General features: G+C 45.8%; 1 protein-coding gene across 2 annotated transcripts; it reads right to left on the reverse strand.

The window, feature by feature from the left end:
- Positions 1-727: 727 nt before the first annotated feature.
- Positions 728-24459, reverse strand: TOPORS (TOP1 binding arginine/serine rich protein). Of its 2 annotated transcripts, none has more exons than XM_032096060.1 (2): positions 23732-24459; positions 728-3927 (listed from the first exon to the last, which is right to left on the reverse strand). In XM_032096060.1, exon 2 carries the CDS (start codon positions 3866-3868, stop codon positions 1274-1276), a length of 2595 nt encoding a protein of 864 aa, XP_031951951.1. In that variant the 5' UTR covers positions 3869-3927; positions 23732-24459; the 3' UTR covers positions 728-1273. The 2 variants fall into 2 exon arrangements, with proteins under 2 accessions (XP_031951951.1, XP_031951950.1); XM_032096059.1 differs by lacking the exon at positions 23732-24459 and adding an exon at positions 5916-6142 and having other exon boundaries at positions 728-4252.
- Positions 24460-26678: the final 2219 nt, after the last annotated feature.

Raw genomic sequence — 26678 nt, forward strand, 5'->3', positions numbered from 1 at the left:
AGCTAATGAGAGTACTCTCCCTTGTCCTTATCTCAACCCAGCTTTCCCATCTTACTTTCTCCCTCATCCTGTGGAGAAAGGAAAGTAACAGAGCAGCTTGGTGAGTATCTGGCAGGCAATCAGCCAAGGTCAAACCCATCAAACTCATGAAGGTAATGCCGAAGAGAAGAGAAGGCTCCTGATTCAACCCTCAGAGCTACTGCTGTGCACACAGAGAAGGGCCAAACCTGGAAAACAAAACCCTGCCCTGTGCCTTGCACATACCTGCAGCAAGACATCCAGGATGTGCTGAGCTGGGTGAATGCTGGCTATTGCAAGGAGGTCAGGAGGAAGTGTTTTACTGCCAAGGCTGTAGATGAAGACAGATGTCTTCAAGTATGCAGCCACAGGGTATAAAGAAAATACTCCTTGCTCTCTTTGAAGCTGTAAGAACACAAGGCAGAATGCACAGGCTCCAAAAAGGGAAATAAAAATAAGAAATCTGAAAAAAAAATGTTTCCCAAGGGAATACTCCAATGTTAGAAGGGGTAGGACAGAGGGGCCACCCAGCTTTTGGGAAAACTCAAAACTGAACAAATCCCACGCAACCAAAGTTCCTGCTTTCACTAAAGGCTTTTACCAGATGAACTCCAGACTCCAACTTGGAGTACTCCTGACTGCACAAATATCCATGGACTGGATAGGTAAGACACCCAAAACCAAAAGAAAAAACTCCACTTGCAAAACATACAATACCTATGTAAATATATTTAAACAAACAACAACAAAAAATCTTATTGCTTTATTCAGATTCCAACATAGCTTAGCTTAAAATTACTGAAAGTCCTTTGAGAATCTCTGTAGAAATCACTGACTACTGTTCAGCAGAGATCAGCTTAAACCAAAGAGATTGAAATGATGCTGGAATTCAAACTGAGTAATTTTTTATGAACTAAACAACTTTTCTCTTGTCTAAGAAGAGCAATCCCCATAAACTGCATTTCTAGACTTTTGTTTTGGGCTTCATTTCTGTTTGGTTTACACAAAACTTTGAAATACTCTGTGGATGGCTTTATGAAATTAAAACTTCCAAACAGTCTTCTAACAAACTTCTAGAATTACATACTAGCAATATCCTATCTTCTTTGACTTAAAAGTGCATACACATTCAAAAGTTTTATACATTTCCTAGACAACTTTTTAACAGACAGAAATCCTATCAGATGTTTTAGCTCTTGAGGGGAAAAAAAACAGTTAAATTCACAATCTTAACAAGTGTTCCATGGAAAGCCTACTACATTTTTTCTTCTGGGAAATCAAACCACGAGGATCTGTTGACAAGTCTCTTTGGCAGTCTTAGTATCAATGGCTCTCTTTCTGGACACTCTACTAAGGAAGTCCTGGGGGAAGGCAGTTGACTGGAAGGCGCTGCTGGTGCTTCCTGAACATAACTGGTTACAGCTTCTGTGTGAGAGGTGTTACTGCTGGTATTCGCTGTGGTAACACTCTGATCAGCTGCTATTTCTTGAAGTTTGACATCAGCATTTCTAAAGTCACCATCTGAGTTTTCCCTTGTGGCAGGGATACCATACTTTTTGTCTACCCCAGTTTCCTCACATCCCATCCTCCTCAGAAAAGAAGATGGAGACTCATTTTCCCTCTCATTTATCTGAGTTGTGCTTGTCCATGTAATACTGCTGTCCCATTCAGCATTTTCTGGCTCCTTGCTACTATCACTATCAATCGTAATCACCACCGGAGAAGACTGTACTGAGTTACTCATGTAATGTTTCCGGTGTTTCTTCTTATGCTTCTTCTTTTTCTTTTTAAGATGCTTTGTTGTGTCTGTTGCTTTTCCTTCGAAGACAATCTCCACACTTGGACTCCTCATTTTCTTCTTCCTTTTCTTACGCTTTGTCTCGCTGCTTGCTCGATTGTCTGACAGGCTATCTTCATTTTTGCAGCAGTCACCAAATTTTGAGGAAGTTTTCTTGGAGTCATTTTCTCTTTCTAGATTTGTGCTCTCCATGAATGCATTCTCCAGGTGGCGAGTTTTGTACTTCCTTTTTCCACCAGGCTTTTCACTTTTCATTCTGTCAGTTCCTCCAGAAGGAGTCCTTGATCTGTTGCTTGACCGACTCCTTGATCTGCATCTTTCATAGCAATAATAGTGTCTTTCATGGAGTCCCCTCTGGCTATGCAGATCTGTCCTCTCAATAAATGATCGTATCCTGTACTCTGGACTAGTAGATTGCCTTGAGTAAAGAGTGTTAGACCGGGTCCTCCTTCTGCTGGAGGATTCATAGCTGTCTCCAAACACCTTTCGACTACAGAAAGCAGAACCCCACTGGTGTCTACTTTGATAAGTGTCTCTTACGTAATAGCGATCACTGTCTCTACTTCTTGATCTCCTTTTACTGTGGCCTTTGCTACGTGATCGTGATCTGCTCACTTCTCTGGATGGAGTGCTCTCGCCACTTAGAGAGCCCCTCTGGCTTTTCAGAGAGGCTCTGGTGTCATGAGCCCTGGACCTTCTGCTGCTTCTTTTGCTCCTATGTTTGCTACTGTCTCTGCTTCTCGATCGTCTCCTTTTAAGTTGGCTTTTGCTACGGTGCTCCCTTCTAGACCGATGGCCATGACTGCCTCGACTCTCCCGTGAACAGGACTGTGGGCTTCTAGACTTTCCTTTTTTACTCACTCTGTGATTCCAAGGGGAGCATACTGTGTCACTCCCTGGAGAGGGGCTCCAACTCAAGTCCTGTGGATGCAGATCCTTTCTTTTACATTTGTTCTTCTCACCCTCTTTTGATTCCATCTTCTCAACTGCAGGAGATAAACAGCTTCTACAGCTTCCTACATCCTCCCTATATGTTGGGGAATGTGGCGAGAAGCTCCTGCTTGGTTCACTGTCACTCCAGCTGTGACACTGGACTGGTCGCTGTTTCTTCACATCTTCCCTTTTCTCTTCCCTGATGGACTCCTCAGAGTCAGAGGACAGCTCAACCACTTCTGGTGTCCTCTCAGCTAACGGCTTAACATACCCAACAATGACACAATTGTCTGAGGAAGAGCCACTGTCATTTGAGTCAACAGTAGCCTGTAACTCAGTCTGCAGTTTGGTGCTTCGACTCCCTGTAGCAGAGTCCTCATCAGAACTTTCTGATGACTCCAGAGGAGAAGCTATGGTTGCACGAACCTCTTCTGAAATGGAATAGGAAGGGCCTGGAGTTTCATCATCCCAGGGGGCCTGGCCAAGACCAGGTACAGACAAACTATTATCTGGCCCTTGTGAGTATGCCACATCTGGAGATATTGTAATAATTGATGAGTCTGAGTGGCTTCCTTCCTCATATGATGGTGCAGGACAGTCATAATTGGCATGTTGATCATATGCTTCTAAGTTAAAAGGACAACGAGCAAAACTGATGAATTCATGCAGGAAGTGTTCTGTCCGATTCAGCAAAAATGGCTTTAAATCATCAGCAAAGGCCTGACTTTCCAGATCGTATCTAGTTACATTACTCATGACAATGTGCTGTACAATATTGATCAAAGATCCATGGGCACCAAACAGGACTGTAAGTTCTCGCTTCAACCAAGGAACCAAGCGGTGAAGGCAAGCAGGGTTGCGGCGGAAGAACTCTGCCGAAATGTCTCGGTATCGGCCACCATCCTGAATGCTGCGGATGCGCACACCAGTGCGGTACAGAGCCCTGCGGAAGTTGATCATGTCCTCCTCCTGAATCTGCCTCAGAGATCTGCCCTCTGCGCTAGCCTTTCTCCTTGAGGCCAGCCTCCTGATCATCTGCTGAATCTCTCTGTGCCTGTGTCGCGCTGGTTCACTTGACAAGCCTTCAAACAACATCCCATTATCTGGAGGGGACAGCATCCTTCGGGAAGGGGAACTGCGCGTGCGGCGTTCCCTTGTTAAGGTAGTACGGTAACGAAATCTCCGGCCATCAGGGCTGGCAAAAGAGCTGGTTTCTAAGGGGCTGAGTATGTACTCCTTAAAGTCATCTTCCGCACGAATTGTATGGAAAATGGAAAAAAAGGGTTGCTTGCAGAGGGGGCATTCTGCTTTGTTTTTTGACCATTCTTGGACACAGTGGAAGCAGAACCTATGCAAGCAGCGATCTAGATATGCGACATTGTCAAATCTATCCAGGCAGATGGGGCATTTGGAGTCGGGAGATGCATCTGTTGGCAGCTTACTGGTGCTGGCTTTTGGTGAAAAATTGCTGTCTTCTGCAAACTCCTTATCTGAAGTCATGTTCTAGAAGACAGAGACAAAAGATGATTACTATCACAGAGAGGCAAAAATCCTACAGTCTAGATGCAGAAACCTGTAACAATTGCTTTTAAGGTTGCAAAACCCAGCAGAGGCTCTGAGAGAATGCTGAACAAAGAGGCAGCATGACCAAGCTACTTTGTTTGGCTTCTCCTCACAGTGAGATCTAGCTCTTCAGTGCTTCAAGTTTTACACAGCGCTCGAGTCATGCTAGCATAGATGAAGGTAACAGGCAGGCCTGTCTTCTGCCCCACTCTTAAATAACTCCTTTGATGCAGTCAGTACGTTTATGACTTACATGGTATCCTCCAAAATATAGCTTAAAAAATCTAGCATTTATGCATAAAAAGTATGAGAACAGTTAGTTCTGTCCTTTAAGACAAACCAGCCAAAAATAATTGCACTCGGACTATATTATCACCTTCCAAGTTCTGCTGGACCTGTTCTATTCCTGCACACTCTGCCCCTCTTTGCTGGGCATTCATGCTGGACCACACACAGCTGGTTGGATTAGACAATCTCCAGGGATGTGTTCCTGCCAAAAATAAGTATTAAGACTGAAGCAGAAACAACCAGATGTCACTCCCACACCCATCCTCAAGTACGCACTGCCTTTTATCTAGTCAGGTTGATGTGCTGGTTTTGCCTGACATAACAAATTTTCTTCACAGTGACGAGTCTGGGGCTGAGTTTTGAATGTGTGTTGAACACAGGGTTGATAATACAGAGATGTTTTTGTTATTGCTGAGCAGGGCTTACCCACAGCCAAGGCCTTTTCCGCTGTCTGTACTCCCACGCTGGTAAGTTGGGAGGTGGGAAGGAGACACAGCTGGGACAGATAACCCAAAGTGACCAAAGGGATATTCCAGACCATATGACATCATGCTCAGTATATACAACAGGGGCAAGAAGGAGGGGAGGTGGGACATTTGGAGTGAGGATGTTTGTCTGCCCAAATCACTGTCACACATGATAGGGTTCTGCTCTCCTGGAGATGGCTGAACACCTGCCTGCCCATCAGAAGCAGTGATGAATTCCTTGTTTTGCTTTGCTTGCAGGCGTGGCTTTAGGTGTCCCTATTTAACTGTCTTTATCTCAACCGATGAGTTTTTCAGCTTTTACTCTTTCGTTTTTCTCCCTGATCTCACTGGTCAGGGAGTGTGCGAGTGGCTGCCTGACAATTGGAAGCTGGCTGGGATGAAATCACGACAGATGTCAAACACGGTCAACAAAAAAAATCCATCTATTTAAAAATTATTTTAGGTTTTGGCGTTACTCTAAGGCACTACAATTATGCAGAAGTAAGTTACCACGCTATTTCAAAAGCCATTAGCCCATGTTTTGCAGCCGGCCTGGCAGCAGGCCTTCCCCGCCGGCAGCAGGGATGGGGCAGCACCAGCGCTCGGGTGCCAGGGGCGCAGCCCGGGCTCACAGAACTGCCCACGCACCCGCGGGGGCTGAGCGGGCCCCGGCCCCGCGCCACCGCTCCGCCCCCTGCGGCGCCGCCCGCGCCCGCTCCCGCCGCGCGCCACCTGCCCCCCTCGCCTCGGGAGCCGCCAGCCAGCGCCCCGGAGGGGACCGGCACCCCGGAAAGGACGGGCGCCCCGGAGGGGACCGGCGCCCCGCCCGCCCCCAGGCCCGCACTCACCGCTGCCGGGCCCTCGCTTCCCATGCGGGCCAGGGACGCGGCCGCCTTCAGCCTGTGGCGCGTCCGGCAGCGCCCGGCGCCGGGAGGCTCCCGCCGCTCCTCTCCGGGCGGACGGCGGCAGCGGGCGCCTTCCGCCAGGCGCCGGGACGGGTCCGCCATCGGCAGCGGCGTTGCCACGGGAACGGCTCCCCGCGGGCGCGGAGCTCAGCCGGGCCCTACCGGCAGCGTGGCGCCGCCGACATCGTCACATCCGCGTCCCGCGCAGTGACGCCATGCCGGGGGGCGGAGGCCGGGGAGGGGCCGGGGCCTGGATGGCGCTCTTGGCGCCGGGCCTGCAGCTGATTCTGCCGCCTGGTGCGTGCCCGCGGGGCGGGCGGCGGAGCGGCGAGCGTGGCGTTACTTCCCCGGGACCGCAGAGCGTCTCGGGGGCGGCGGCAGCCCCCGGAGAATAAAAGCGAGGGGAGTCGCGGCGGGTGCCGCTGTCAGCGCGGAACGCGCTTTGTTCCGCAGGTGGTGGCTGCCGTGGTGGTGCGTACCTGGGGCTTCGTTCTCTAGGGGCGCGGGTGGCCGCCCGGCGACGCTGGAGAACCGCTTCCTGACCCAGGGGTTGCACTAGGCAATGGCAGAGCCTACCGGGGACACCACCGGGATCTTGGCATCGTCTCCGAGGCTGCAGAGGAATCCATCGAAGGCTGGAAAAGCCGTGTGGTTGGTTGGGTAAATAAAACATAAATAGCACGTAGGAAAGAAGAGATAGATAAAGCATAAACCGTTATTGGGAGAGAGAAAAATACCTCTTCTTACTGATTTTTACTAGCACATACCTGCGAGAGACACAGGTGTGCAAAGGACACAGCAGGTTGCCATAGGTGGGGCACAGCCTGCCACGGTACCGGTATGTATTACTACCAGAACTCGTGTAAAACACGAGCACAGCCAGCCCTGTCCCTTTTCTTACCCACAGTCACGATGGACTAAAGTTTGCAAAAGCACATGTGAATTCACTGATCCCCAGAATACCAACACAGCCCTTCTGTTCCTGTGATAACCCTGCCCCATATCCTTAGTTATTTTACTTATTCCCACGCACCAGCTGGTCCTGTTTCCTGCTCAAGAGCAAAGGCGTGCACTGGCGCTTCCCAACAGGCGCTCCACTTCTGTAGAATTCCCCAGGTAGCAGCATGGGCCTGTCCATGCCCTGCCTGGACCCAGGGCCTGCTTCTCACCGGGTAGCCCACCTTGAAGTTCGCTCAGGAGTTACATCCCTGCCTCCAGTACTTTTCCCTGGTGTTCAGGGCAGATGCAACCTCTCTTGTGTCCACAGCAGGCAGCACCAGGCATGTGGGCTGTGACCTGCAATCCTGCTTTGTGTGTGGGTGCCAAGACTCACTCATTTCACTCCCCAGTAGGTGCGCCTGGAACACACGTACCCATTCTGCCCCAGTGGCTGGAGCTGAGACCCTTGCTGTTACCTGCACCCTTTGCTGGCATCAGGACCCTTACCCACTCCCATTGCTGCCATGGGAAGGATTTGTATCCCTGATAGTTGTACTTTGTCAACCTCCTAAATGCTGTGTGCATGTGTCAGCTCTTAGGCAGGGTGGGACCCTCTTGGATAGTTCATCTCTGGGTCATGGAAATATAAAAGGCATTCCAGGATTTTCACAGGGGTTTATAATTTCTGAACTGAAAACAAACAATTCTGGAAATAAAATGGATGTGTTTTGAGGTGCTGGTTTTCTACACAGCTGTGAAGAGCAGAACTCATGGCTCCTTTCCCACTGCCCACGCAGATTGGCAGCACCTCATCCCACAGACCTCTTGAAGCTGGGGAACAACCTTTGCTTAGGGAGCCTCGCCCTCCTTCCTCTGCCATCAGGTCCTCTGGGGTCCCTTGGTCAGCAGCAGGAATTTTCCCTGGCAGCAGCTTTGTGGGAGTAAGAGTGTGGAGAGGTCTCATGTCATCCTGAGCAGCAGCCACAGCACTGGCAGTGCCCATGCTGCTGACAGTGGGATCTGCAGCCCCTGACCACTGACAACCCCCAGCCCTCTTTCTGGTATGCCCTGGCACCATGGACAATGCCCCCTCAGGCACAGCAGCAACAGCTCCCTGGGAAAGGAGGTCAGTGGGAGGTTCAGACTGTTCAATTCCTGAGTATGTTTAGCTTCTCCTATCTTAGCGGCATCACCCTGCAAATACATGAAAATTGTCATAGACCCATAGCAGTGCTCCTGCAAAGGTTTCTGTGCTGACAGGATCTCTGCCTCTTCACTGACTTTCTCTGAGCCAAAGCTGACTGGCTGGATCGTTCTTCACCATCCACACCATAAGAGCTCAGCTTCAGTTCGCTCTTGTCCTCACTGTGGTGTTGAAGCCTTCTCCAGCTTGCAGTTATCCACTCCCTTCCCTGGCTAGCTGGGAATCTCCAGCAGCATGACACCAAGAGCAGGAGTTAGTCTCTGAGCACCAGCCTGCCCCAGGCTGGGTCCTCTTTAGTGTTCATCTTCTCGACCATTGTTTCAGGTTCCGCCACTGGCATGCACCTGGGGCTGCATGTGGGCAGGTATCTGTCAGTTCAGGGTTTTGGCCTGCTCTGCTGCAAACCTTCCAAGTGTTGCTTTGCAGCCAGCTCCACGGAAATCTCTCTTTTTTGGCTTTGTTCCTTCAGGGCAGCGAGTGTTTGTGATCACATAGAGATAGATGCTTTTCTTCCGAGCTGCCACGAGATGGCAAAATACTCCCCGGCATCCTCTCCAAGCTGGCTTGCCCGCACGGCAGGCTGGAGTCGTGCGGGACTGCGGGAAGCAGCAGCAGCAACAGCAGCTGAATTTCTCTCCCTCCATCTTAGCTGCTGCTCCGTGTGCGTGCTCGGGAATGCTTCTGCAACAATCTCCGGACGATGGAGACCTGTCCGTTTTCTCTTGTCCCTGAAGTCCAAGGCAGAGACTGTGACTGCTCACAGGAGAGATTAAGCACTCGATAATGTCCCTGCTGATGACAAGGACTTTGCACAGTGACAGCAAGAAGGCAGGGAAACTTCCTCTTTTTATGACACAGCCTTAGCTAACTGAGAAACCTGTGTGGTGTTTCTGCATATATTAAAAGAACTGAGAGCCTCAAGAGCTTTTTCTTCTCTACCCTGTCTTGACTATTCTGTGTCCTCTCTCCTGTGCTGCTGTCACAGCTCAATGCTAGAGTAAATGTCAAGGGTCCTAGAAACATCTTCAGCTCCACATACTGATGCTGACTTCAAGTCATGTCAAGATGATGGCAGAAGCAAGAAGCCACTTTTACCTCCCCTGTAACATAGAAGTGGGATTAAAGGCCCCACAGAGATTTAGAAAATACCTCCTTCTAGTCTAAAGGGAAGGTGCTGGGTTTGGCTGGGGTAGAGCAAATTTTCTTCACACTATGGGGCTGTGATTTGAATTTGTGCTGAAAACAGTGTTGATAATGTAGGGAAATTTTTTTCTGCTGAACCAAGGCCTTTGCTGCTCCTCACCCACGCCATCAGTGAGGATGCTGAGGGTGTATGAGGAATTGTGAGGGGACACAGTAGGGACAGCTAACCCCAAATGACCCAAGGGATATCCCATACCATAAAGTGCCATGCTTAGCATATAAATCTGTAGGAAGAGGAAGGACGAGCAGGAAGTTCAGATTCATGGCATTTGTCTTCCCAAGTCATCCTTAAATGTGATGGGGCCCCACTCTCCTGGAGATGGGTGAACACCTGCCTGCCTATGAGAAGCAATGAATTAATTCCTTGTTCTTCTTTGCTTGTGTATGTGACTTTTACTTTCCCTATTAAACTGTCTTTATCTCGACCCATTAATTTGTTCACTTTCACTCTTCCAATCTCTTCCCCATCCCACCATGCGGGAGTGAGTGAGTAGTTACAGGGTGCTTGGTTGCTGGCTGGGGTTAAACCACAACAGTCCTTCTTTGGACCCAATGTGGGGCTCAATAAAACCAGATTATGACAGTCTAGATTGGAATGTACTAGATGAAATTGTCAGTTGTTATGGCTGTTTAATTATTAATAAGCAGGCTCCAGTACTCACTTGCCTGACCATGTATTATAATCCAATGCTTGCTGGTAGCTGTTTGCTGTAGTGCTATGCTTATCACCTAACACTACTGTGCCTGGGAACGTTTTGATAACAGCCACGATGCGCCTGGGCTGGCAGGTGGCCAGGGCATTGCTGCTGTCTGCTGCTGTGCTGGACAGGCTGGAATTCCAGTACGAACTTGAGCCGAAGGGACTGTGATCTGTGGATGAGGTGCACAGTGGGTGATGGTTCCATAGTCCAGGGGAAGAGTGCGAGGAGTCCTTCCCCTGAAGAAGAAGGAGGGGCAGGAGGTGGTCCAGGTACCAAAGCAGAGATTCCCCCCCTGCAGCCCACGGTGGAGCCACAGTCAGGCAGGCTGTCCCTCTGCATCCCGTGGAGGTCCGTGGTGGACACTGTAATTGCTATAGCAGGAACCACTTGTTTCTAGCCAGCCTAGAAGCAAGGGGAGGAGTTCATTACACTATTAAACCCTTCAATCTGGCACAAAATGCCCAGAGGTCAAGATTGTAATGGATGTGCCTTTAAATTGTTTGTAACCCATTATTTGAGTTTCGCTTACAAGAATTACTGTAATAGGAACCATATGAACCAATGGAAGACGTCTTATAGTAAGCAATGCAAATGCAGCAGTGACTTGACCTGAGCTGGCTCTAGGCCATAGTACCACACCACACCACCCCTCCTGTCCTGAGTGACCAGCAGAACAGATAAAGCACCAGCTCATGGGCCCTGAAATTAATTCAGTTGACATTCTATGGAGATACGTTGACATTTGATGGGCTTTTGCAGGGGGTGTCCGTAGACTAAGGGAATGATATCTGTGTGTTATATCAAAGGATGGAGAGGGGATGGGGGGTGTCAATGAGATTCTATTAAATCATGTAGGACTACAGCATGGCATAAATTGTATGAAGTAAGGAGTAGAGAATGTACTGAGTTTGGTTGGGGTAACTTTCTTCACAGTGGCTAGTATGAGGTCATGTTTTGGATTTGCATTGAAAGCAGTGATGATAAGCACTTTCTGTTGCTGCAGAGCAGGGCTTCCACAGAGCCAATGCCTTTGTTGCTCCTCACCCACACTAGCAGGGAGGAGGCTGGGGGTACACAAGGAGTTGGGAGAAGATGAGACACTGTCAGGACAGCTGGCCTCAGTGGATTCAAGGGCTTTCCCCACCTTGTGGCATCATACTCAATATTTAAAGCTGGGTGAAGAAGAAGGAAGCAAGGGGGATGGTATTTATCTTTGAAGTCAGTGTTATGCATGATGGAACTCTGCTTTCTTGGAGATGGCTGAACACCTGCCTGCCCATGGGAAGTGGTGAAGGAATTCTTTGTTTTGTTTTGCTTGTGTATATGTCTTTTGCTTTACCTATTAAGCTGTTATTATATCAGCCCATAAGGTTTTTCACTTCTACTCTTCTGATTTTCTCCCTGATTCTGCTGGAGGGGGGAGTGAGCAAGCAGCTGCATAGTACTTAGTTGCCTGCTAGGCTTAAACCACACCTATGAAGTTTTAAAGCCAGTTGTCTCATTTTTTAATACACTTATCCACCCCTCTCTGAAGAAGCTGTCTATGAAGCTGCTCATTGACAGTGTTATATATTCCACTTCCCCTTCTTTTTCAAACTCTATGTTCAGCTTCTGCTCATGTACTTGCTCATAGAAGTCAAGAAGCACATAGAAACCCCCTCAACCTGCTTTTGGGATTTAATGAGAAGGGCTTTGACTCAGTGTTCAGCATCCACTGTGCTCTCCTCACGCATGAAGATGCAGTTCAGAGCAGAAAGCCTGTGTTTCCTGTCGCATTCAAAGTGATACAGCATATAACTGTTTAGGCAGCATTAACCATTCAGATGATATCACCAGAGATGGCAAAAGGAATATATGCATAATGCTGATGAAATCTCCCTCAGATCTTTTTTATTTCTTTTTAATCCTTTTTAATAAAGCATAGCTTATATATCAGAGCAAGACTGGTTTATTAGTCTTGAAGTGGTTTGTTTGTTTAGGTTTCAGGGGGTTTGTTTGGAAAAACTGTGATCAGCATGCTTTTGATTAGCATAGCTAAGAGGATTTTTGTTTAATGAAATGATTAGTTGATTCACGCAGGTATGCAGCCCCACTAACAGCTGCTTCAATGGAGACAAAAGACTGTCCTTCAAATACAACCTTGTCTCATTAACATGAAGCAGTACCCATGGATACATTTTAATTACAAGGTTGATAAGAATATGTAAGGTAGCTAGCCCTGGTGCCAGTGAAAGTTATGGAACAGATTATCTTGAGTGTGCTCCCATGGCATGTACAGGACAAGCAGGGGATCAGGCCCAGCCAGCATGGGTTTAGGAAAGGTAGGTCTTCCTTGATCAGCCTAATCTCCTTCTATGACAAGGTGAACCACCTGGAGGATGAGGGAAAGGCTGTGAATGTTGTCTGTCTGGACTTCAGCAGAGCCTTTGACACTGTCTCCCATAGCATCCTCCTGGAAAAGCTGGCAGCCCACAGCTTGGACAGGGGCATCTTTGCTGGAACTGGCTGGACTGCCAGGCCCAGAGAGTGGAGGTGATGGTGCTGCACCCAGGTGGTGGCTGCTCACCAGCGGTGTTCCCCAGGGATCAGTGCTGGGCCCAGCCCTGTTTAACATCTTTATCCATGATCTGGATGAGGGGATCAAATGCATTCTCAGTCAGTTTGCAAATGACACCAAGTTGATCTGCTGGAGGGCAGGAAGGCTCTGCAGAGGGATCTGGACAGCCTGGATCCGTGGGGCAAGACCACTTGTGTGAGGTTAAACACGGCCAAGTGCCAGGTCCTGCACTTGGGTCACAACAACACCGTGCAGAGCTGCAGACTGGGGAAGGAGTGGCTGGAAATCAGCCCAGAGTTAATGGGGAGTGCTAGGTGTGCTGGTCGATAGTGCCTGAACGTGAGCCAGCCATGTGTCCAAGGTGGCCAAGAAGGCCAATGGCATCCTGGCCTGTACCAGCAATAGTGTGGCCAGCAGGACCAGGGCAGTGACCATCCCCCTGTACTTGGTGAGTCCACACCTCAAGTCCTGTGTCCAGTTCTGGGCCCCTCACTACAAGAAATATACCAAGGTGCTGGAGTGTGTCCAGAGAAGGGCAAGAGAGCTGGTGGAGGGTGTATAGAGTAAGTTCTATAGGACAGGCTGAGGGAGCTGGGATTTTTAGTCTGGAGAAAAGGAGGCTCGGGGTGACCTTATTACTCTTTACAACTACCTGAAAGTGGGGGTCAGCCTGTTTTCCTAGGCATCTACTGACAGGAGGAAAGGACATAACCTCAAGTTGTGCCACGGGAGGTCCATGCTGGACATCAGGGTGGATTTCTTCACTGGAAGGATGGTCAGGCAAGATGGTCAGGCATTGGAACAGGCAGCCCAGGGAAGTGGTGGAGTCACCACCCCTGGAAGTGTTCAAGAAATTACTGGATGTGGCAATTACAGTAATGGTCTAAATGCCAGGGTGGTGATTGACCAAAGATTGTGCTTGATGATCTTGAAGGTCTTTTCCAACCTTAATGATTCTATGATTAACATCATAGCTGAATTACTTAATGAAGGCTATTGAAAACAAGCAAAAACAAGAAACAAATCATTAGTCAGGCCACTCTGGGCTAAATACAGCTTTAAATCACTTTAATATATGATGATAATCAATTTCTCAAAAGTTACACCACCAAGAAAGCTCGAACATAATTGCTTCATTCATGCATTAAATTCTGTTTGAAAATGGAGGAATCGTACAATTTCAAAGTAGAGCCCTAACAGAGACTTCTGTCTCCTTAAAAATAATTATATGTTTTCATTATCCTTTCTATTATTTATGCAATACCACCTGTAACCTAAAGGCTGTATAAATAGAGATTTTGGTAAACAAATGCAAGTTCATAGTAAATGGAAACCATACAATCTTTTAAAATCCCAAGATGACCAGACATAAAATGCATATAAAACCTAAACACAGTACTTCAGACTAGAAGAAGCTCCCAGGTCACCACAGACCAAGAAGCAAAAGCTACAACTTCTGTGGTGAAAGACTAAAAAAGATGTATTCATGGTACGAGACAGAGAAGGATAAGGGAGAGAGACAGGAAAGCAGGATTCAACACTGAGCCCAAAGCACATATCAGGGGGTGATATGTCAGGAGGCCCTGTTCAATGACATTGCAAATGCTTTGTCATTAGAAACACTGAACAGACCTGGAATTGGTTCTTCTGCCTTGCTGTGCTGCCAGATATCTTTTAAGAGTTTGGACAGATGGGTTTCATTTCCCTACCTGCAAACACAGACAGCGAGTTTTCTTGATGCGTTGCCATTTCAGATCTCCCCTACTGTTTGCTGCTGCCGTCTTCAATCCCTCGTCTAGTGCTGTGACCACTTCAAACGATTCTGTGTTCCCAAACATAAGTCAATACTACAGGACTTTGACTTGCCGATAGAGACTTGACAAAGCTGTGTTAACACATGAACGCAAGCAACCAAGAAGCAAAAGTGCACAAAGCCTTTGCAGAAGCTAGACGGCAGTGTTGGTACATGGTCTAAGGCACAGGCAAGCTGCTGCTCAGGTTTTGCACAGTGGGCTCGAACTGTGGAAACTCCGTTTACAGGAAGCAGGTTTCCACCTCCCTTTTTTGTCATCTGAAGAAAAAATGGTTTAGCATCTCTGAAACTTCCACCTCAAAAACAACAACCACAAAAGGGGCGCTCAGGGCATAGGTCAAAGCAACAGCCAAAAAAACTCAAGTGAAGTTCCCAAAGCAGAAAGAACGCACCATTTTCCTTAATAGTAAAAGGTTCTTTTTCTCTTTAATTCAAATTTCTGCATGTGAGTAGATGGTCCAGTGACACACCACTAAATGAGCTTGTCACTAAGAGGAAGTTACAGTTTTTGAAATGGCTCTTTACATTCAAATGAAAGAGAGGTGGAGGGTTCTGCCACAGACACTGGAAGAGACAAATGGTTAAAAAGATAGAGACCTTCAAAGACCGTATGTTGCCCCAAGCAGCCGTTAATCAATTTTACTGTGGTTCAGTGAGTTTTAATGGTTCATTTGGCAAGTTGTTGCTGCAGCAATTTCTAATAATAATAATGTCATCATAATCTTTTAACTGGGTACAGCTGTGTGGCTATTCAGGATTGCTCTAAAAGTGATTTCTGGACTTGGTGAGATGGAAAAACAGAGCCAGTTAGTTCCCTTAGTTCCTTCCTCTGTGGCACACATCACACTTAAGAACAGAAGGACAACAGTCACTCTAAGGCAAAAGAGAAGGCATTTTCTTCCACGCATTTTGAAATAATTGCAGCAGCTAAGAACACAACATGGCCAACAAATAAAGACAGCATTTACTTCATTCATATTTTGTGTGGTACTGATTATAGTCAATAAGACAATGTATTTTTACTCAACAAACCATTTTTTGGTAGAGTTGTTTTCATAGTCTTCCACTGCAAATGATATAAATGATTTTGTGATTCTATCCTTGTGCTGATTCAAGTAGCAAAGTAATCAAAATTACTAAAATTATGAACTGTAATTAATTGCTTTTAATTGTGAACCAAAAGCTCAGTGCCAGCATAAGAGCACAAAAGAAAAAAAAATTTAAACCCTAACAAGTTAAATAATTTGCTGGTTATGCAGCTTGATAATCATATATTGTCTTTTTTCATCAGCTGCAGTCATCCTGCTGTCACTCCACATAGCTACAAAGGCTCTCAAACACAGGAAAACATACTCTGTGTTCTCTGTTGTCATTTTTCAGATGTAACTGTGGGTGGACAATACATTTTGCAGCAGGTAGAAGTGCCTATTGCAAGAAGGAGAAATTCATAGCACAGACTCCTTTTCAATTCCTTCCCCTTTTCCTTTCTTTAGAAGATTAAATCCCAAATCCATACAAATTACTCGCCTGACTTGGGGCAAGTAATCCTATCAATGTAAATAAAAACATGCAATTTTAAAAATCATGCTCTGTGTAAACACCTGCGGTAGGCTTCAGATCCGTGGCAGACATGAAGCTTTCTATAACTGAGATAGTTGTTCCCAGTGATTTCAAGATGACTATTCACATACAAATGCATGTGCTGAACTTCCATGTTCAGGATGTAAAGCAAATTAATTCAGTTTGAGCTACAAACAAGCACCAAACTAAAATCCTTTCAGCGTTGCTATTCATTCATCAGTATTTATGTACCACTATGTGGTACCTTTTAAATCATAAATTCACGTACCTGAGAGGGACCAATCTAATTTTTTACTTATGCCTCAACATATGTTACATATGAGGTGAAGGCTTCCTATAGGGGCTGTACAGGTGATGAATGGGAAGCCCTATCCCTGGGGAGGCTTCACCTGACAGCCGATCAGGGCAGAGAAAGCTTCCACAATCGGGCTGCAAGCGACTGCCCACTTGCTGGTGGGGCAGATGGCCGGATGCCCAGGAGAAAATGCCCGGGAAATCGGGCTGTGAGAGGAGCCTTAACACAGAGAAGCAGTTAGCTGCGACACAACCAGTGCCATTTTGCTTTGAGTTCCTTGGAGGGATCAGGGGCTTATGTGGAGGGTCAGCTTGGCTCTCCTCTCCCCCTCGCCTTTCCTTCCTTGTAGTCCTGCTTCCCTGTCTGCGCCTGTCCTGCCGCGCTCTGCCGCTTCCCCGAGGCAGCTCGTCACCGCGACAACCTGGTGCTCCGCTCTTTTCCTGGCGGAGCAGACATTGCTTGCACTCAGCGTGTAGCAGCCGCCGTGTTTCCCGCATTGCCCGCAGCAGCCCCAGCCCGCAGCCGTCGTTCGTCGTCGCCGCAGACACGCTGCCGCTCGGAAATCGCGCCCGGCCGCTCGCAAGCGCCGCGCAGGTTCCCCGCAGCTCGCAGCTGCCGAGCTCTCTCTGCCGAGTTGACGCTAACCGGGCGCCCGGGGCACAGCGGTAACAATCTTATCCCCGTCTTCTTTTTCTTTCTCCGTCTCTCTTTCTCCCTCTCTGTTCCCTTTTCCATCCCACGTCTGTAGGAACACTTACCCTTCTTTATCAATAAACAGTTCTCAGATAGAGCATTGCTGTGTTTGTGCTTTATTTTCGTCTGAGAAATCTATCAAAAAGAATCCTCCCCGACTCTCCCTTTTACAGCAGGACGGGACATCACCATACTCTCTTTGCAGGATCAGACTACAGGGATGATATTTACCCAAGTACTGTAACTCTCCAAGAAGAACTTACATTCTAATGTACAATATGGCACACAAAAGTGGATGCCAAACTCTTGACAGCATGCAGGGTTCAGCTGATCTCTCTGTGGAGCTAACCTGCTTCCAACTGAATTTTTATACTACTTTCATTCCAAAGGCTTGTGGACTACATTTTGTGTGAATTTTGCAGCTGAATGTATTTGCTTATTTACCAGCTCATCACCTATTACAAGAAGAAAGTCCATGACTTCAACAACCCCTGCCTTTGTAAAGCTGGGCTCTCTTCTCCACAAAGAGGAGTTGTCCAGGTATTTCACCTCAAGAGAACTAAACAAAGCAATGTTAACATTTCAGTCCTTGTTTCCATTCCTGGGCTGATACATGGCACCTAATACACCAATTCAAAAGGTAGCCAATTAAGCTAATATGCCTTGCTTAAGGCAATGCAACATCGGGCCACAGCCTACAGATCTTATTTCCTGCAACCAGAAGGGTTTTGCCTCAGAAAAAATGGAGACATTTAGCCTAGTGCCAAAGGTGTTAGCAATAAACCCCTCCTCAAATAATTGCAGTTCATTAGGCTTGATCTCAAGCTTCAAGAAGGTCTGTCAGAACTGTTGTTAGAGCCGTGTGTAAATGTAACACTGAGATTGCCAAATTTTTGTGAGGGTGCTAAAGAGAGCATACACCCCATGGAGTTTTCAGTCTTATGTAGAACTGCTGCAAAAAGAACAAGTGAAGGGAAATACAGTCGTGCCTGTTTCCCTGAGCAGAAGCTGAGGAGATGAGCTAGTAAGAAAGTTGTCTGTGCTCACAGGCAAGGTGAGCGCCAGTGATTGACCACAGTCCTCCTGTGATGACACAGCATCTCCCAAGCCAGACAAGGTTTTAAAGAGCCTTTGAAAACACAGCTAACATATAATTTTTATTAAAGACTTTTGAAACTGTACTGAAACATAGCCACTGCTGTGATGGGAAGTGTGGGCTACAAATGGATGACAGTGAAAGACTGTAGAGATTAACAGAAAATAAAACCTGTGGTGTTACAGTGCACTGTCCCAGATTGAAAGACAATGAGTCTGATATTTAAAAATCTGAGCAAGATGGACAGTGGACAACCATGGTCTGAGGGGTAGGATAGGAAGGGAAATAGCTCCACTGGGCAGGCAATGGCAAACTACCCTCCTCAAGATGAAGCAAGTCAGCAGAGGGGGGTATTTTTCCATCCCCCTTAGCCTATCCAGTACAAGTGACTACATGGGAACATCAGCCACTCATAGATGATTGACTTGTATTTTTCCTGACAGATTGTTTCTTTCTGAATGGTCCATTAATTTTGATTTCCAGCAAAAAAAATCCAGTGCCAAACCAAACAACAACAAACCAAACTTGCATAGGGAATTTTGATTTTGGGTAAAAAGAAATGTTTTACAGTAAGTAGTAGGACAGACCCACAAATTCAGAAACAACTTTTATTACTATTCCAGATATAATGAGATATATTAATATGTATTAGGAAAAAGTACAAATATGTAATTTAATATGCTCTATAAAGTGGTTGTATCTCAAATCACTAACTTTATATTTGAATGGATAATAAAGATAATTTGCAATTTCTTGAAATAGTAAAAGCTTAGAAAAACACAGTTTCTTACAACAAATCTTGATAGACTAGAATAAACTGTCTGTGTTTTCTGTGCAAGATTCACCCACAGATAGTCTATGAGTAAGTAAATACCACTGTCAATTTTTCTTAATTAGGAGGCTTTTACTCATGAGGAAGAAAGAAGCATAACTACATCTCAAAACTACTTCGCTCATGCTTCAGCCTGTTGTTGGCCAATTTATCTTTTTCAGCCACAGTTCCAAACAGCTTCTGGGAAAAGAGCTCATTTGAAGAGTACATACTTCTAGTTTTGAAAGCAGTTGTAAAAATAGCTCAGTAGGATTCTTATTAATAAGCATATGTTCTTTTATTGCTTCCTTAGGGTCAAGCATAACTCACCTTTGTTTTTTGCTATTTAAGTCAGGTAATGAAACTGTAAGTGATGCTTTAGAAACCTGTATAAAACTTCTGTGCTGAATTAAATGGGCAATGTCATTTGCTATATAGAACTGAGTTACTATTAGTCTTAGAAGACAGCAAGCTGTGCCTGCAGCCCACTGATAATTTACGTTTTCACAGTCATATTTTTCACTAAAATAAATGTTTCTTTCCCTGCTATGTTCTGTGAAAAATCCAAATGAAAAAAAAAAAAAAATGATTGATGGTATGCATGTGAATGTAGAAAACTGTCAAATTAAATCAGGCACACACCCCCATCCCTCCCAGGGGACAAAATGCGAAACAGAGACTTCTGAAACCACTTGCCCTTTAGAAAATGAGGCCATATCCACCAAACTAAAGTTTGACTCGCTTTCCTGACACAATCAGCTCAGCAGACACAAAGTCATGCCTTTGAAAAAAAAGTAGAAAAAAGCCTGTGTCTTCCTTTGCTACATTTATAATAAGTTTAAGCACAACTTGCCACAAGTTTAAAATTAAAAACTGAAATTGAAGTCAGGTTTTTGCTAAGTTCACACAATTTCCTTTGAAAATAGTAAAGTAAAAGTCTTGAAATGCAAGTAAGAAAAACAGAGGCAACAGACTCTTATTCTACGGTGTAAAAATTGTACTTTAATGCTATTAAAAGCCTTGAATGAGGCTTGCAAGCAGCATAAAGAACTAACACACAATTAAAAGCCAGGAGATAACGCCTATTTCATATTCCATATTTACAAATCTGTAATTAAGGACTTCATTGTCCTCTCATGTCTGCATGGATAAGTTGAATTACTCTAGTATGAAACTGATTAGGCCAACATATGAGAACCTAGACAGACATTGTGTCTTAACAGCCATCCAAGAACTAGAGATCTAGCTTAAACTGGCCAACAAAGTTTTCTAGGCCATCTAGTTTTTGCTGAAAGATCGGTGACTTGGTTTTCATCCATGGGCCAGCTGAGTCTGGCCCAATGAATTATTACTCAATGTTTTGTTCTCAAATTTCTTTTGAGTGCCTTAAAAATGTGAATCAGGCATAAGTCACCAGTGCACTTATTGCCTGCATGAGAGTACAAACATCTAAGGGTAAGAGCTGTAAGGGGTTTTGCTACACCAGAGCACCACTAACTCCAAAATACATCAGTGACTTCAGCTTAACCAGTTTAAGGTGGGAAAATGCATGTACCACCGCCTGAATTTGCGACATTATCTGTACTTTTTCTCCCTGAAAGTGCCCAGCCTTGCACATACAAAAGTTGTTTGTGACAGACAAAGATCACAGACTTCTCCTTGCATAGACTCAGTGTGGATGTTTTGTCTTCTGAAGCAAAAGCTTTAACAAAAAAGTTACCTGAGTTAATGGATTTTTCATAAGGGACATATGGCAGAGAGATGCCACAGGGATGATGCATCCTCAAAGCCAGTGAGGTTCTCCTGAGCACCTCATCCATTTGCTGCTCTTCATCTTTCCACGGCTTCCAAAATGTGCAAAACTAACCTAATTAACCTTAAACCATGGCTTTTGTTGAACAGAATGAAGAGGAAGGGAACAATATGGAATTAACCTGGGCATGGAGTGAGAGTAGAGACATTTTTCCGTTCATGTATAATGCCTTTTGATTTACAGAAAACCATGGGGCATATGAGGTATAACCAGGATGTTATCTCTACAGCTGGCATTCTTGACTTGTTCCTGGTGCCTCACCCTAAGAATTATGCATCAGTCACATACTTTATGGTGTCCTACTGACCTTGAAAGTAGCAAATTGCAGCAAAGCTGTCTAAATGCTTCAAAAATATCAGGTGAGCTTCAGTGAAAAATTTCCCAATTACTTACAGTGAGAACAAGGTAACAAAGAATCAAGAAGGTACTTTTTACCACTAACAAAGCCCAACATAATCCAACACACTTCAACTACCTACACAGGTACATACTATAAAATATGTTCCATTTCCTAGACAGAGTCTCAACTGACAGTGCAAAAATCAACACCCTTACTTTTTTTCCCCCTTTCATCAGGGTCTGCTAATGCTACAGTAGGACTGTAAGCTGAACAGAAAAGCATATTGTTAGCTTTTAAGTTTCATCTCTCTTTCCCAACACTGACTCTGGATCCCTCTGCTCCTAAATCCTCCAGTGCACACAGGAGCTGCCATGTTGGCTTTTCCTGTGTCAGAACAAAGCTAGCATAAGAAGGAAATGTCAGGAATGCTTATCTGGGGGTGAACTGCATCTGTCACTAACCAGTTCATAAGGAAAGCTGGCATGTGAATTATGTATCTAAATAAAATGTATGAGGACACAGGAGTGAGGAAATGGACAAACTTTGTGTGAGGTAGGGTTTTCTGCTCTGTTTTTTCACCCAGAGAAGATCAATAACTGTAACAAAGTTTGATTTTGTTTGTCCTGAATACTAGGCAGCATCCTCTAACATCTTCATGAACTAAAGAATTAGTAAAATAATATTTCATTTAGCAAGCAGCACGTAGAACCACACCTCTGCCCTTAGAAAAGATGCTTTACAGTGGCTTAGCCTTGCTTGCTGAGCTGATGTTCCAGGCTGCACTGTCTGCCAGACTAGGCAATTTGATTTCAAACAATGAGGTCCAGTCACGAAGTGAGAAGATTAACTCACATCCGTTATAACACCTTTTGAGGCAACTCATTAAATCAGTCTGGCTGTGAAGTCCAGCACACCTGATGGCATTAATCTAATGTCTCATCCTGGTCCTGAGGTTATCAGTGGACAGCTGTAATTACAATTGATTGAAAAGACATTTTCACAGAGGAGTTTCTGTTTCCTGGAATTCAGGCATTTCTGAATATTTTTCCCGTGCTGCCCAGTCCAGTCATTTCAATCTTATTATCTCCTAGCAGGTATATGCACCTTTTTAGTAGCTTGAAATCAAGGCATGAAATTGGCAATATTCTGATGTCAGGCAAGCTCTAAAGTTAAGCTTTAAAGACAAGCTCATATGGTCTTTTAATGGCACTGTATCTATCTTCTACAACCTCCTACATCCTCCCTATATGTTGGGGAATGTGGCGAGAAGCTCCTGCTTGGTTCACTGTCACTCCAGCTGTGACACTGGACTGGTCGCTGTTTCTTCACATCTTCCCTTTTCCCTGATGGACTCCTCAGAGTCAGAGGACAGCTCAACCACTTCTGGTGTCCTCTCAGCTAACGGCTTAACATACCCAACAATGACACAATTGTCTGAGGAAGAGCCACTGTCATTTGAGTCAACAGTAGCCTGTAACTCAGTCTGCAGTTTGGTGCTTCGACTCCCTGTAGCAGAGTCCTCATCAGAACTTTCTGATGACTCCAGAGGAGAAGCTATGGTTGCACGAACCTCCTCTGAAATGGAATAGGAAGGGCCTGGAGTTTCATCATCCCAGGGGGCCTGGCCAAGACCAGGTACAGACAAACTATTATCTGGCCCTTGTGAGTATGCCACATCTGGAGATATTGTAATAATTGATGAGTCTGAGTGGCTTCCTTCCTCATATGATGGTGCAGGACAGTCATAACTGGCATGTTGGTCATATGCTTCTAAGTCAAAACGACAACAAGGGTTGCGGCGGAAGAACTCTGCCGAAATGTCTCGGTATCGGCCACCATCCTGAATGCTGCGGATGCGCACACCAGTGCGGTACAGAGCCCTGCGGAAGTTGATCATGTCCTCCTCCTGAATCTGCCTCAGAGATCTGCCCTCTGCGCTAGCCTTTCTCCTTGAGGCCAGCCTCCTGATCATCTGCTGAATCTCTCTGTGCCTGTGTCGCGCTGGTTCAGTTGACAAGCCCTCAAACAACATCCCATTATCTGGAGGGGACAGCATCCTTTGGGAAGGGGAACTGCACGTGTGTGGAGGCCGGTGGGCCTATGGACAAAAGAACAAAGGGAGTCCATTGGTGGAACCGTCTCCCTAAGTCCAGAGATCATCCCCAGGTCAGGGTGACCAAAGAGGCTTCCCCCAGGATGCTTTGTTCTATTATGTTGATGTACCCCAGTTCTGCTCCCCTGGTTGGCCCTCTGTCCTCCCTGCCCCTTTCTACCTTATATGCCCCTAATCTAGAAAGTTCTCCCTTCCCCGCTCTCCCATTGGCCCTTGTCCCTTTGCCACTCCCCCAGACTTTCCCCATTGGTTCCCGTGCCCTAGCCCCACCTTTGTACTGCCCCTGCACCCTCAGATCATTGGTCCCTGATGCTCTCCCCACCCCGTATATAAACCTGGACTCTCCATTATTCTTGGTCTTCATCCCTGGACCCCTTTGTGTGGCTGGAATAAACTTCCCCTGTGGAACCCCATACGGAGACCCTTCCTGCTTCTTACATCGTTGGTATGTTTGGAGCTATCCAGTGTGATGTGTGCGCATGTGGTGGCCTTGCCAAGTGGCTTCCCCTGGAGATGCTTTCAGAATGTTGCAGCACTTCCATCAGCACCCTGCTGCAACACACGTGCAGCGTTCCCTTGTTAAGGTAGTACGGTAACGAAATCTCCGGCCATCAGGGCTGGCAAAAGAGCTGGTTTCTAAGGGGCTGAGTATGTACTCCTTAAAGTCATCTTCCGCACGAATTGTATGGAAAATGGAAAAAAAGGGTTGCTTGCAGAGGGGGCATTCTGCTTTGTTTTTTGACCATTCTTGGACGCAGCGGAAGCAGAACCTATGCAAGCAGCGATCTAGATATGCGACATTGTCAAATCTATCCAGGCAGATGGGGCATTTGGAGTCGGGAGATGCATCTGTTGGCAGCTTACTGGTGCTGGCTTTTGGTGAAAAATTGCTGTCTTCTGCAAACTCTCAGCTAACAGAAAGCACCAAGTATCTCCTACATTTTAAGATTACCATTTGGCTAGTCAGGTCATCCCTGCTGCAGAGCACCTTGGAGCATGAGTCACATCCTGACTTGTGAAGGACAGGCTGAGTTTACTCACTGAGATAGGGAGTTTTTCCAAGCAGATGCTGTGCGTGCATCTCCCATCTCTGTTCTTGGCTCTTAGCCAAAGAGTGCCCACAGGGTCCCAACTTGCAGTAGATTAAAGGCTCTTTTTTTTCTTTCCTTTAGTTCCTTGTCAGTCTCAAGGACTGGTCCTAAGTAACTATCTCATCTTGATGTGAGCTGCAGGCAGCTGTTGGATGGCAGCATTGCTCACTAATATGTGTAAGGGAATTGAGTCAGCAACTTGGAAAACAAAGGTTTAGCTTCCACAAATACACCCAGTTGTGAGCTATTTTACTTTTTAAAATAATCATGTTCCAAGGGGGAAAAAAATAAAATTTGTTTCAAAAGAAAATTAATTATTATTGTTTAAGCAAAAACACAGATTCAGTCTTGCGGACATGAAAGGACATACACAATCTAAACCAGCATCATAATCAAAAAGACAAAGTATGTACACCATGCAGTCACTTACCAAAGGGACTGAATATTTGCAAAATTGCATGCTGCTCTTGAGGAGTTCTCTGAGTAACAATTCCAAGGGAAGGTACAAAGAATTTAAGCATGCTCTGCAGACTTTTATTCCTGGACATGGAACAGTATTTAATATTCCCTGGCACAGGCTCTCCTATGCAAAGCCTTCAAGCTCTGAAATGCACTGTCTTCTACCAGCAAGCTGTACATCCTCCTGTCATTCCTCACACTCCTGCAGGCATGCACATCCACTGGCCAAACAGTGCCCACACTAGCAACCTGACGCCTTAAACATATTCAGCGCCTGCCCTTTCGTTGGCTGATGGCAAAGAAGCAAGTTAAACTGGAAAGGTCAAGTGGAAATCACTGAACAGAGTGAGCCATATTGCAGACATCAAGTAAAGCAGGCAATGAGTTCTCAAGCTATGTGAAAACTGGGTCAAAAGGGCCTGAAACAGAAGCTGTTTAGCAAAGTAAGAAACCAAGGTTTTATTTCAGCAATGGTCCATGCAGCAGTATTGCTCTGTGGCCAGGATGTGCTTTGCTTTTGGCTCTGCTCAAGACCAAAGGCAGTTTTGAGCTGTAAGACAGCAGAGGTTGTACAAAGCAGATGCAAGCTGCATTGGGAGCAGCAGCCATGTACAAAAGCAGGAAGGTGAGCAGGAAAAAGCAAAAACAGCAATCCTGAAAAAGGGAAGAAATTATGTCACATGCTTTCACAGATAGCCAAGACAGCATTGAAAATCTTCCATACTCACTAATAGGTAAAACCACACATACAGAACTTTTAACCTTCCAAGGATTTCATGCATACTGTCCTCTTAGGTCACAACATCTTAGCTTCCAGCCTGTTCACACAAAGACTAAACCTAATGCCTCAAAAGAAGAGCAGTAAAACCAGCAGTGACTCCATCCTCCTCAGAGAAGGATGCTAGCAGGACGGTACTTACAAGGATCCCTCTAATACCCTTTGGTAGGCATTTCAGAACTTAAAAAGGTGTTGCTTTGTGATCCTGGGCAGCTGGTCCTTCATTGCAATGCATTCAGAGCACACAGCACTGAGTGTAGAAACAGGGAACCTTGGAAAAAGAGATGCATGGCAGGTGTGAACACTACTAAGACATCCCATACTTTTCGTGGTGGGATGAAGTCAGAAAAAGCATTCCAACCCAAGACTACAGGAATTGGAGTAAGACAATACCAGAATCCTGCACTGAAAAATTTACCTGGACATTTGTACAGAAATACAAAGGGCACAGTGGTTTTACTAGAAGCCTTATCCAGTTACCCCAAAATTATCTGTCCTTATGTCTTGGGAAAAACCAACCAACACTTGTGAACAGGGACTGAAGTGACATCCTACTGCAATAGCAGCTTCTTAAAAAGAGGATAAGCCAGGTCAAGCAGAGACCGTAAGGGAGAGGATAACAGAGGTAATTCACATCCTGTCTTGCTTCCATGACAGCTGAGCCCTACACAGAGAAAGGCTTCTGGGGTTTCCTCCTCTGCTCCTTGTATGCAGTAGAAATGCTTCTTTTGTTGTATGCCACATCATTATGTTGCAGCTGGAGAAAGAAAAAACCAATAAGCCCTTTTTGTACTTGCCTATAAATGGTCAGGTCATGAAAGAAATGAATTGCAATAAATTGTGAGGTCCCACTCAAACTGCAGCTCTCAGTAAGAACAGAGTATTCCCAGGTAAGCAGCCACTTGCCCATTTAATTAATTTCAGGGTTTTTTTGACTAGATATACTTTGGACATCTAAACAACCAATATGGAACAGCCTGGTTTTGGGAGCCAGCATGTTCTGTAACCGTGGCAAGTTCTCAGAGTCAGGCTGATGCTGCAAGGCATGAACTGCACGTTTAAGTTATATAAGCAACTTTCACTGGAGAATATATAAAATGTCCAGATCTGGTACTATGCCTTATGTTCCTCTGCTTCAGTGTTTGAAAGTTAAAAACTGCTGCAAAAGCCCCAGAGGTTTTCAGTCACAAAGGTACAATCTACATGCTTTGAGCTTTGG

This window comes from Corvus moneduloides, chromosome Z, assembly GCF_009650955.1.
Source record: "Corvus moneduloides isolate bCorMon1 chromosome Z, bCorMon1.pri, whole genome shotgun sequence".
In the NCBI taxonomy this organism is placed as follows: domain Eukaryota; kingdom Metazoa; phylum Chordata; class Aves; order Passeriformes; family Corvidae; genus Corvus; species Corvus moneduloides.

Coding starts and splice junctions, on each gene's coding strand:
- TOPORS (XM_032096059.1), bottom strand. CDS start 6,074: ATGGCGGACCCGTCCCGGCGCCTGGCGGAAGGCGCCCGCTGCCGCCGT. Junction 4,253..5,915: donor GAAGCGAGGGCCCGGCAGCG/GTGAGTGCGGGC, acceptor TCTGTCTTCTAG/AACATGACTTCAGATAAGGA.